Here is a 12003-nt window from a genome sequence, read left to right on the forward strand (position 1 = left end):
GCGATCAACATGGGATAAGGCTATTACCCTCATGTCTCGTCTTGTGCTCTTCTTGTGTTCTTGTGTTGTAAAAGAAAATTTAACCTTAAATTTTCAGAGATGCATTCAGGGAGACATGGAGTTCAAGTGTTATTGCATAGCCAAATCCTGTTATCAAGATGGGGGTACTCCCACTCCAGCCAATCAAAGGCTCTCTCTACCCTCAATAAAGGTTTAAAGGTGAACGACTGTGGTGAACATTTCTTTTTACATTCTGTGACAGGCAAACCCATCACACTAGAAGGAAACTGTACACAACCCACCAAGAACGTCTCTTTCATTAGCCCCATTTAAATGCATGTCCTCCCCATTCTTTTCTTTCAGTCCACTCCCATTCATTGAACTGAGGCTTGCATGAAGCAGTTCCTCAATTAATCTTTCCCCTTTGTGCTCTGAATGAAAGAAATATATACACTTGTACTTTGCTTTTCCATCCATACAGGTCTCTCACAGCTTTTAAAATATAGAGAGCTTAAGACAGGTTTTGTGATATAGGGAAGGATGTATAGATGGTTGCAGGACTGGAGTGGACCTTGAGGAGCAGAAGAGGTGTGGCTGAGTTCAAGAAGTCCCCATGCCCTTCCTTGAAAAAGCAAAGCCAGCTTGACTGCACAAATCACCCAAGCCATTGCAGGGGGAGACAACATTTTGAGGAATATCAGTGGAGTAGAATGAAAACCAAGGATCACAGCTTTGGTGCAGCTTTCCCCCATTCTAAAACATTGAAATCTATGCCCTAAGGCTTAGCTACTGGCAGAGGTGAAGAAGGAAAGAGCACCATAAATATCGGTGAAAAGCAGGGGAGACAAGCTCCGGTGGTCACAAAAACAATATTTATTACGCTCGACGCGTTTCGGAAGGTGTCCTTCCTTCATCAGGAACTATTTGTTTTCTTACTCCGGAGTGAATGAGTGTCCTTGCCTCTGAGTGCTTGTACACACTGCAGCAGATGTTATCTACAGCGTGTACAAGCAGTCAGAGGCAAGGACACTCGTTCACTCCGGAGTAGGGATGTACGAATCCCCTTACCTTGAGTCCACGGGGGAGTGGGGAGGCGCTCCGTTCCCCCCCCCCCCAGAATCCTCGCTGGCCGGCTCCCCTCTGTGGTGAGTCCGCAGAGCCGCCGGCCAGCTTCGTTCCGCAAACGATACGGCTACCATTGCTGTGCTGTTTCGCTGCTGAGCAGAAACAGGAAGTGATCTGGATGCAAATGGCATCAGGTACGCTATTTGCGACCCTGTTTTTTCACACGATAGGCTACATAAAGATCTACGTAAATACAGACGCGTAGCCTATCGCGAGGAAAAACAGGGACGCAAACGACGTAGCGGATGCCATTTGCATCCGGATCACTTCCTGTTTCTGCTCAACAGCAATACGGCATGGCAATGGCGGCCGTATCGCTTGCGGAACGGAGCCACCAGCGAGGAGAATTTGGCTCCGTGATGGTCCAGTGGGAGGCGGAGGTGAGTGGGATCTTTCCGCCACAGACTCTGGAGGCCAAATTCCCTGGAATTCAGCCTCGTTGGAGTCCATGGCGGAATTCTCAGACATCCCTACTCCGGAGTAAGAAAACAAACAGCTTTTGATAGTTCCTGACGAAGGAAGGACACCTTCCGAAACGCGTCAAGCATAATAAATATTGTTTTTGTGAGCACCGGAGCTTGTCTCCCCACTTTTTTCACTGTTAGCGACTGGCAACAAGAGCCTCCAAAGACGTTTGCCAGACTTGTTGTTCGTATTTTGGCCCATCCGCCTTTGCCTTCCACCCCAGCCCCTCTGCCTTCAGCCCTGCCTGCTCCTGGAGTGCAGTACCTGAGAGCATCTCTGACATGGACTTCAGCGCTTGGACTAGAAGAGGTTCCCCACCTCTGCTCATCAACATTGCAGAGGAACCTGAGGTCGGCCTCACAAATTGCACAGTAGGGTTGCATGTCTTGAATCCCCAGCCCTGGAGAAGAGTCAGGGCTAAAAGGTTTGAAAAGCACCTTTTACAGATCAAACACGCAGAGCAGTCGTTTAAAACATTCACCAGCAATGAATCCAGATTGGACTGATGTATTTGAAGAAGATGGCACCGTATGATCTGTTTGCTAACCTCTTGGCTTCTTGTTTTTGCTTTTGTAATGAAGGGAAATGTTTGAATGGTAAGACATCTTGATCTCTTTGATGCACACTAGGATTACCATTAAACCCACATACTAAGGCTCTAGTTTGTACACCGTTTGATGATTGGGTGCGATGTTTCATTCTCACAAACTTAGCATCACATCTTTCAGGATAACAAGCTAACACTAAAAACAAAACAAAAAAAGCTGCAGTGATTCACCAGAAATGATCTGATGGCATAATATGAAGCTCGAGAAATCTCAGGATGATGTGCATTTAAGCTTTTTGTTCTCTTTAAGTAATTCTGCTGGCAACATGGCCCCTGGCATAATAACCAGGGAGCCTCATAGATCAAAATCATGCCTCCAGCTGAATTTTCAAAACATTTTCAAGGACCTCTATGCCAACTTATCTATAGCTCTCTTTTTATTTGCATTTTACCATCTTAACAAAAGCCAGGGGAGTTTTAAGCATTATATCACTCAGATCTGTTCTTCCACCCTAATTAGTACCCCCACAACCACCACCACCCAGAACTTCTACCCATCACAGCTGCCAGAGGGTTTAGTTGTAAGATACAGTCAGGAATTAGTTGGGACCCCATGCAGTATAGTCGACAGAGGGACTTAAACCTGCTGCTTCGCCATGTAGACCACTGGGTGACCTTGGGCCAGTCACCATATCTCAGCCAAATCTACTTCACAGGGTTGTTTGTAAGGATAAAACAGGAAGGGAGAAGCTATGAACACTGTTTTGAGCTCCTTAAAGGAAGCGTGGGTCAGAAACGTAATAAATAAAGTTAGCCAGCAGTGCAAAGTTGCACCTGCATAGCTGGTGCTCGGAACAGGGTCCCATCCACCTTATAAATGGGCAAGCCTTGGCAAAGCACTTGTTAATCATGTTGATAATTCTGATCAGGGAAATGGGGCTCAGTTGAGACCTGTGAGCAGTCATTTGAATGCAGGCACTAGACTAAGCTCTATGTTAATGATAATTTTTATATATTGCTAGTATTCATAAACTAATTGCTTTGCAAAGAAACTATGCATGTGCCAAGTGGAGCACATAAATTCATACTCTTGCCTCTTCAAGTGTCACCTTCGTATTTGGAAATCCTGCTCTTCAGACTGAGGAGAGGGAAAAACCATTTGCATTGTCCAGAGACAGCTGCTTAGAACCCATAATAATTACCATCTTTATTTTAATATGGAACATTTAAATAAGTTGCCAAACAAAACCTTCATTCTATCAAATAACAGCCAGTGACCACTACATATATCAAGTATGACTGGAGAAGAATGTCAGAAATATAGGGGGTGGGGCTTGGGAGCGCACATATATCCCGGTTTGGAAACACTTCATGCGAGTTGAGCCAAAAGCTCTTCAAATGTTCGTACGTTTCTTAAATAAGCTCAGTCCCTGTCAAGGCTTGCCCCGTCGCTTTCCCCAAAATGTACCTTCCAACAGCAGGAACCGTGCAAAGTAGAGCGCTATATCTCAGGCCTAGATTAGACCCAAAAGCTGTTTTACAATAACGTACTGGTATCTTTGACAGTGAATAAGGACACCTTCTCGATAGTAACCTTTTCAAGCACACGCACCAAAGAAGGGTCTTTTACACCCCCTTTTTTCTCACTGCCTGCTGAAATACTTGCCAAACTCAGCAAAGCTCTTTTATTCTGTACCTGATGTTTATTCCATCATTCCCCATCACTGCTAACCAGGTTATTGGATGCAGCCCTTTGCTATGGGCCTGAAGGAATACTTTGTACTTTACGTTCTAGTCATTCATGTTAATTTCTCTAAGAAATGCATACAGCATAGCCATGGCTCTGAGGAACCCAAGAGAAAATTAGAACTGCATAGCAAAGGAAGAGGAATGATAAAGACTGCATAAAAATGTACAATTTTCTATTAATTGTAATCATTTTTCTCTTTAAAATCCAACATGGACAGAAGCTGCAAAATTGCAGTTTGGAAACAGATTTTCATTAGGAGTTCAACTACTCAAAAGGTGATGGCTATCCATCTAATCTTCTGAAGCACTTGAATAGGGCAGAACCTCATTCATGCCTCAGTTTATTCCTGTAAAATGTAAGAAGGTAGAGAGTGCTTAGGGCTCGGCAACCTGTGGCCCTCCAGGTGTAGGACTACAGATCCTATCCCTGTCACTGGCCATGCTGGCTGGGTCTGATGGGAGTTGGAGTCCCAACAACATCTGGAGAGTGTCTGTTGTGGAAATTTATAACAGCAATAACCGTGTGTGGAGTAGAAGTTGCAGTTCACTAACTCAATAGATTCCTCACCTCTAACAGAATCTAACTACACCAAGAGTTCAATCTGCCACCAACACCCAACTCAGCTCACTGATCTTTACTTCTTTGCCGATCGTTTTGTTAGGCCAACGTGTCTTCAGGAAGGTCCATGCTAGAGACCATCCCTTCCCTTCCACCGTAATCAACATTCAAGGTATTCCAGTTCGCTAGGATCCTGCTTCAACAAATACGTGTTTATATATGGTGGTGCAGGGAGGAGGGGTGGATTCCAGTGAAGAAATGAGGCCACAAATTAAATAACTGACAAATGGCTGCTGTTTGATGGGAACCCAATATCTTCTGCCTGGCCTTACCTGCTTCACCTAAGCTTGCCAGGCTGGGTCAGATTTCTGTCAAGTCTTTACTTTAAAAGATATCACTATGGACTTGAACATTTTGAGCCAAGGGAGACAGTAGGCAAATAAAAGCTGACGAAAGGCTGCTTGACTCAATATTCCCACTCTCATCAGCTATGACAGCTTTCCCCAGGGTTGGACTACAACTCCCAGCATCCCCAGCCTTCTTGGAGCAAACAGTGTGGCTAGCTGGGGCATGCTGGGAGTTGTAGTCCAACCCATCTGAAGGGCACTGGGTTAGGGAAGGCTGAGCAATATGATAGAGAAAGATGAGCAAGGATAATAGCTTTGGTCTTTTTAAATATAGAGCCATCTTTCTAATCCAGATCTGCCCATGTTTAGGCCACCCGCCATACAGGCATTGCGGCCTAGCGGGCTCAGTAAACCTCTGTTTTTCTCCCTGCATGGTAGTCTGGCACCTGGAAAGCCTCAGTACATGGCTGGCAAACTCTGTTCAGCTTGGTAGGTTACAAATTATGCAGGCTGATGTGAGTCCTAGTGGCACAAGGACCTTTCCCCCTAATCCCCCAAAGGAGCAAACAGGCAAATTTGGCCTGTGAAGGAATTCCAAGGTTTTGGTTTTTGCTAATGCCTAAAATCACATCATAGCCCAGAGGCAGAATCCAGCCCCTTCTGCTCAAGCTTCCTCTGTCCATTGCCCTTTCCAGGTCTTTTGGGATCTTCTGCCTTGCCTTAAGTGCTTTTGCACAATAAGTGAAACATGAAAATAACTCCCCACTACTCATTATCAGGCCCTGGAACTACTAGGCCTGGTGGCCTATCAGTCAGCCTGTTTGGCTTTTTTCATGAACCCTAGGCCTCCTCACTGTATCAGGGTCAACATCTGCACACAGCATCCCATGAGGGCCACCATTTAAATTTCCCATAATGCTTCAGAGTGACGCATTCCAAGAAATTAAAATGCCGGCTAGGCCTAGCTGCCACTGCCAACCACTGCTAGGTAAGTCCATCAAGGCACACTGATAGCAAGAAGGCCACAAGATGGCACTTTCCCCAGGGACCCCTCAAAGCTAAACCTGACCCTGCCCTTTTTATCTCTCCATCCATCTTGTACTGCATCCTCTAGCTCAGCCTTCACCTACTGCACCTCTCAAGGCAGTGATGCTTCATCATGTTTGCCAGCCTTCCTCCAGCCTGTGCCCTCCAAGTGTGTGGAGTGCAAATCCCATCATTCCCTGGCTGGGATTTGCAGACCCAACACATCTGGCGATCACCAGGTTGGGGAAGGATGATCTGTTATTTATTTATTACATTTCTAATCCAACCAATAGCTAATGTTCTCTGGACGGATTACAGTTAAAAAACTAAAATGCCATATAACAGTTAAAAATATAAAATACAATACAAATACTGAAAAGAATAACATACAGTATAATGCAAAACAATAAACAGCACAAGAATCAATAAAACAGCCATAATAACCTAGTACTAAGTCACTACAATGCCTGGGAGAAAAGAAAGCTTGTTGCTTGGTGCCGAAAAGACAACAGCATAGGTGCCAGGCAAACCTCTTTGGAAAATCTCTTTGGCACCCCACGTTCCATGTATTCTTGTAGCCATCCACCTAGCTTCCTTTGGTGGGGACACTGGAGGAGGGCCCCTGAAGATGATTTAAGGGTCTGAGCAGATACGTGCGGGAGGAGACATGCCCTTAGATACTCTGGTCCCAAGCCGTTTAGCGCTTTAGCGGTCAACACCAGCACTTTGAATTGAGCTCAGAAATGGACTGGAAGCCAGTGCAGCTGATGAAGCACTGGCATTACATGATCAAATCAGCCAGTCCTGATTAGTAATCCAATGCTGCTGCTTTCTCCTATCTGCAGCTGTAGCAACAGGGTTACCCTCTGCAAAGCACTGCCCTATGCAGCCACCTCAGGCCACCTCATGGTAACTGCAGACTCACTGTGCCCCCCCACCCCCCATAGGCGCTCGCTAAAGCTTCTGACTCACGCAGTTCCAGAAAAACAAAAATCAGATTGTTTCCACCCGCCCTCCCCTCCATTGCCATTGTCTTCGGCAGCATCCGAATTAGCAAATTACTTCACATTGTTTTTAAACACCAATCAAGTAGTATTAGCACCTTCCAAATTCACTTCTTCCAAAGAACAAAAGGGAAATGAGAGGGGAAGGAAAAGAAAATGCAAGGGGCTGGCACTGAGCAAAGAATTAAATTCCTTCCTAGCAAGAGGAACTTTGAATTCTCAGCCATGAATTGGGTTGCCAGATGTCCCTTGGGCGGGCGGGGGTGTGTGTTTTGTTTAAAGTTCCACATTCCAAAACAGGACCACCACAGAATGTAAAAGATGTTCCTTAGATATATAGTACAGAGCCCTGCATAGGACAAAAAACACAGCTCCAGATAATCATAATCCTTGTCATTAAGAAGCCCTTTTAAAACACAGGAACCCTGAACATTTCTTGCCAGAATACTAGGGATGTTGGAGAATTCCGCCACGGACTCCAGTGAGGCTGGATTCTTTAGAATCCAGCCCCCCGGAGTCCGTGGCGGAAAGGAGCAATCCACCCCGCAAAGTCCCCCCCCCCCCGGAACAGACCTACCTGACAGCGGATGCGGCGACGGCAGTGGGTTGTCTTCCGGCCACTGCCAGGCTGCTGTGGCTGCAAATGGCGGCTGTCATAGCGGCTGCCATATGCATCCCTGCATTAGGCCATGATAGGCTATGTAAATACTTACGTAGCCTATCACGGCAAGGAGCAGGGGCGCAAATGGAATAGCAGCCGCCATTTGCGTCCCTGGCTTTTGCCATGATACGCTACATAAATACTTACGTATCACGGCCTAATGCAAGGATGCAAATGACGCGGCAGCAGCCTGGCAGCGGCCAGAAGTCCGGCTGCAGCCGGCCCTGGCCAGCAGCTCTGTGGCCTTGCCATGGAGCGGAGCCGGCTGGGGAGGATTCCGGGGGGGGCAGGGACAGATCGTCTCCCTCCCCTCCCCCGCAGTGGACCGGTAAGTGGGATTCGTACATCCCTGCAGAATACCTTATATGAAGCTAAACTAGCTCTGAGTCAGGCACCTTTACCAATGGGTGAAAATGAATCGCCACTCAAAAATGTCTCCTATAGTAGCAACTCTAACCCTGTCTTGTGTGGGCAGCTTTAATTGGGTCTGGTTGGCAAAGAGAAGAGAATAAATTAGATACACAGACATTTTTGTTGTTGTTTATTCGTTCAGTCGCTTCCGACTCTTTGTGACTTCATGGACCAGCCCACGCCAGAGCTTCCTGTCACAGACACAGACATAGCTGGGATAATAAATTGGCCACCACTTTATTGACTCACTTGAATAGGCCTGGTGGTGGCATAGGGTGTGGATCCTGTCATTGGCCAGCCTGCCTGCTGGCCAGTTCCCCCTCCCTGGCCTGCTGGAAGCGGATGGCAGGGCCAGAGGCATGCCATGGTGTGGACTGCTAATCTGAACCCCTTGCCACTACCTCAGACGTGGCCAGCTCACAGCCCCCATGCTGGGCTGGTCTTGGTGGTACGTCCCCGAGATCCGCAGGAATCCCCACCGTGGGGGACCAGGGAGCCCAGTCCCGTTCCCCCTCACCAATGGATCTAGCCCAGTGCCCATCACACCCACATAGCTGTGACAAATGTTAAAAAATGAAGCATCCCCAAAGAATTTATTGACAGTCCAGATCAACTTATTTACAATGGAATTAATCTTGCAGTGGGGAAGGCAAAACCCTGCATAGTCTTTGCCAATTGGAATGCAGGTAACATTCCTTCCCAGCCCCATTAACTGGCGACAACTTCTGCCACTGCAAGACAACTTTCTACCCAGAGTGGGTGGGTGGGGAAGTCAGCAACTGCAATCCTGCAGCCGCATGGGAGGCCTGCTTTCAGGGGCTGCAGGTTGAACTGGAGTGAGAACAAAGGAGAGCTCTCACTCTGGTGGGCCGCCCCTTTGCCCCCCCAATTAGTCACATGTCTGGAGCGTACAGAAAATCAACTCACCACAAGGTTAGAGTTCCCCCATAGGACATTTTTAAGCAGCGACCACGCACTTTATGGCTATCTTGTCCTTACAAGAGCTGGGACTGATAGACATAAATAAACACTGTCTCTGAGTATGTGGCAGATGTGATAGTATTCATCAGTTTAGTATCCTACCCAGCTCTCTGGCAGGAGTATCTATGCAATACACATGTTTTTTAGCACCTATTTGTCACATTTCATTTTTAGTCATACACAGAGAGAGAGAATATATATTAGGTGTCCACCTAGAAATCATACCTGTGTGAAGAAACCCTAAGTGATGTAGTGACAAAGTGTAACATGCAAAATGGGCTCAAGAATCCCAGAATCGCTGCCTCTCTCTCTCTCAATTTGTGCGAGTTGCAAAGTTCAGCTCTGACAGCCCATTTGGCAAAGCACAGCCTAGGTTTAAGACGACAAGCGTGTAGAAGAAGCCATCATTTGACATTCGGAGAAATTATGAGCCCGTGACCTCATCTGCTCATGCTTCCAGGCAAACCAGTTGCAGCAGCAAGCACCTTGGTGAATGGCCTTTCCCATTTCTGCAACAGATGTCTGCCTGCTTTTGCCATTGCATTTGCGCACATTTAAATATAAATATTTATTTCATTTCTATTCCACCCAATAGCCGAAGCTTTCTGTAGGTTACAGCTGCATTTGACAAGCTGGCTGCAGAAAAGTGAAAGCCCTGGTTCAAAATCTACAGATTTCTCTTATTTTTAATTATTTTTTGCAGAAGAGAACGAAGAGAAGCAGCCACTGACAAGCAAAGAGGAGGAAGAGCGTCGCATAGCAGAAATGGGGCGCCCCATCCTGGGAGAGCATACCAAGCTTGAAGTGATTATTGAAGAGTCCTATGAGTTCAAGGTGCAGTATGTAGACGTCATGCTTGTTTATTACTGTTACACTATTATAGCCCGGTTTTCCAATCAGAATCAATTCTATGTAAAATGAGGTAGCTCAAGGGCAGGACTGTTTTTTTCTGCAGCCCCCCAAAATAAAATAAAATAAGGATTCTGTGCCCACGTAATCAAAATTTTGTGCCAAGAAAAGGCAGATTGAGTAAATTATGCAGATTAAGCAAATTTTCAAATTTACTCTGCCATTTTTACATTTTTCATAACAGTTCCACTTCTGTTTGTCAAAAGGAGGGTAATTTTGCCATGGGAAATCTTATTCCACAACTCTTCTGGCTTCTGAGCTTTCACCAGGCATTGTCTGCTGACTTTCAAGCAATCATGAGGGCTAGCGTTTTTATTTTTACAGAAAGCAACGAATCTCTGAATTGGGCACCCAAAAGCACATTCCTTTTTTCCCCGTGCTTGTGGAGGTTCAAGGAATGCAGTCATACCTGCTCAAGGGGCATCAGGAATATGCATTAAGAACTTCTGGCTTCTCATGCCAGCCTCAGAAATCGAAAGGTGACTCATCACAAGGAGTTAAGCAAACTTTAAATCAACTTATCAGAAGCCAAGCTATACATTTTAAAGGGTTATTAGCTAGATTGACAGAAAAAACTCAGGATTACAGCCTTAATAGAGAGAATTGTTGGAGGAAGAAAATATAATGGGAAACAGTGGGTAATTGCCTTAATTTACATAAATTAAGCCCTATTCGCATATTAACATGCATGTAGTGAACTCACATGTTGAAGTAGTGGTGAGGCCACGCTGCTGGTACTGCCCCTGTGGTCATGTTCCCAGGCTGTCTACCCCCACCACCCACGAATTGAGTGCAGCCATTTGTAAAGGAATCTCCATGCGTGAGTAGCTCCTCGTAGGAGTTTCCTTTAGCAATGGCAATGTTCAAATCCTGGAGACAGGGCTAGCCCTGACACATGCCATGGGGGGCGGGGGGGGCACTCCTGCTTAAACACATGGGAGCCCTACACTCATGCAAAGTGTGAGTAGGGCATTAGTCTGATAGCAAACTTTATTATTTTATTTATTATTTTTTATTTTATTGCATTTATACCCCGCCTATTTTCCTCTTGCAAGGAACCCAAGGCGGCTTACATCATCCACCTCCTCTCCGTTTTATCCTCACAACATCAACCCTGTGAGGTGGGTTGGGCTGAGAGTCTGTGACTGGCCCAAAGTCACCCAGTGAGCTTCCATGGCCGAGTGGGGACTAGAACCCGGATCTCCCAGCTCCTAGTCCAACACTCTTGCCACTACACCACACTGGCTCTCTTTGGTCTTCTCTGCTTAGAATACAAACTTTGTTAGTGCAGAATCTAGGGGTGTACAAGAATTTTGTTCCTGTTTGCAAGTTGTGGGAACATGCCCCATTTGCAACCCCAAATGTGAAAGCAGGAATGCAGTTCTTGAGAAATTTTCACAATTTCCCGAACTTGCATTCATGTTCAAAAATGCACACTTCTGAAAATGCACATATGCACACATGCACAGTTCTGGAAATGCACATATACTCATTTTTCTGGAAGTGTGTGTGTGCACATACGCACATTTTTTTTTGGTGCGCATTTGCGCAGATTCCCCCCAAATCTGCATTTTCATGCTTTAGTTTATGAGGAGAAATGTGTGTTTATGGTTGGAAAAATATACATTTTTTAAAATGCTATTTTTTTTCATTGGAAAAACTTGTGCCCTTTTTTCTGTTCGAAAAAGAAAAAGTTGCTTGCACTCAAGAATGCAAATGAGGGGAAATAAACTTCAAGGAAGAATTCAGAGAACCTCAACAACTCGAACATTACATGTTCTCCCATCCCTAGCAGAATCTGAACAACTTTTTTTAAAAACTTCATTTATTCGTTTCATTTTAGGAGCTTAGGGCAACATGTACACTTCTCCTGCCATCCTTTATCCTCATGACAATCCCGGTGAGGTTGGTTAGGTTCTGAGATAGTGACTGGCCCAACTGGGTCTCCCTAGGCCTAGTCTAGTTCAATAGCCATTATACCATACTGGCTGTTTTAACACAGTCTGGTCTACAGCACTAACCACTGTATCGTATTTATATTTTAAATGACACTTGCTTCATTTGCATTCCCTGAAGTTATCTTAAGGGCGCAATCCTATGCAGATAGGCAGCCACCTCCGATCACGGAGGCAACCACCTATCCAGTGCAGGGCAGGAGAAGCATGGAGGGGATGGTTCCCTCCACACCTCTCCTGCCCTGCATTTTCAGCTAGACAGCC

The 12003-nt window shown here is 45.8% G+C and overlaps 1 protein-coding gene across 1 annotated transcript in view; it reads left to right on the top strand.

The window, feature by feature from the left end:
- The window catches only part of SLC8A1 (solute carrier family 8 member A1), a 344239-nt gene that overhangs the window by 299558 nt on the left and 32678 nt on the right, over window positions 1-12003 (top strand). Inside the window, exons 5-6 of the mRNA XM_084829117.1 lie at window positions 4549-4617; window positions 9579-9709. Coding sequence (XP_084685243.1) covers window positions 4549-4617; window positions 9579-9709 — 200 coding nt within the window. The remainder of the gene's footprint in view (window positions 1-4548; window positions 4618-9578; window positions 9710-12003) is intronic.

This window comes from Heloderma suspectum, chromosome 1, assembly GCF_057233095.1.
Source record: "Heloderma suspectum isolate Gila_16-S chromosome 1, 16-S_ref, whole genome shotgun sequence".
In the NCBI taxonomy this organism is placed as follows: Eukaryota; Metazoa; Chordata; class Lepidosauria; order Squamata; family Helodermatidae; genus Heloderma; species Heloderma suspectum.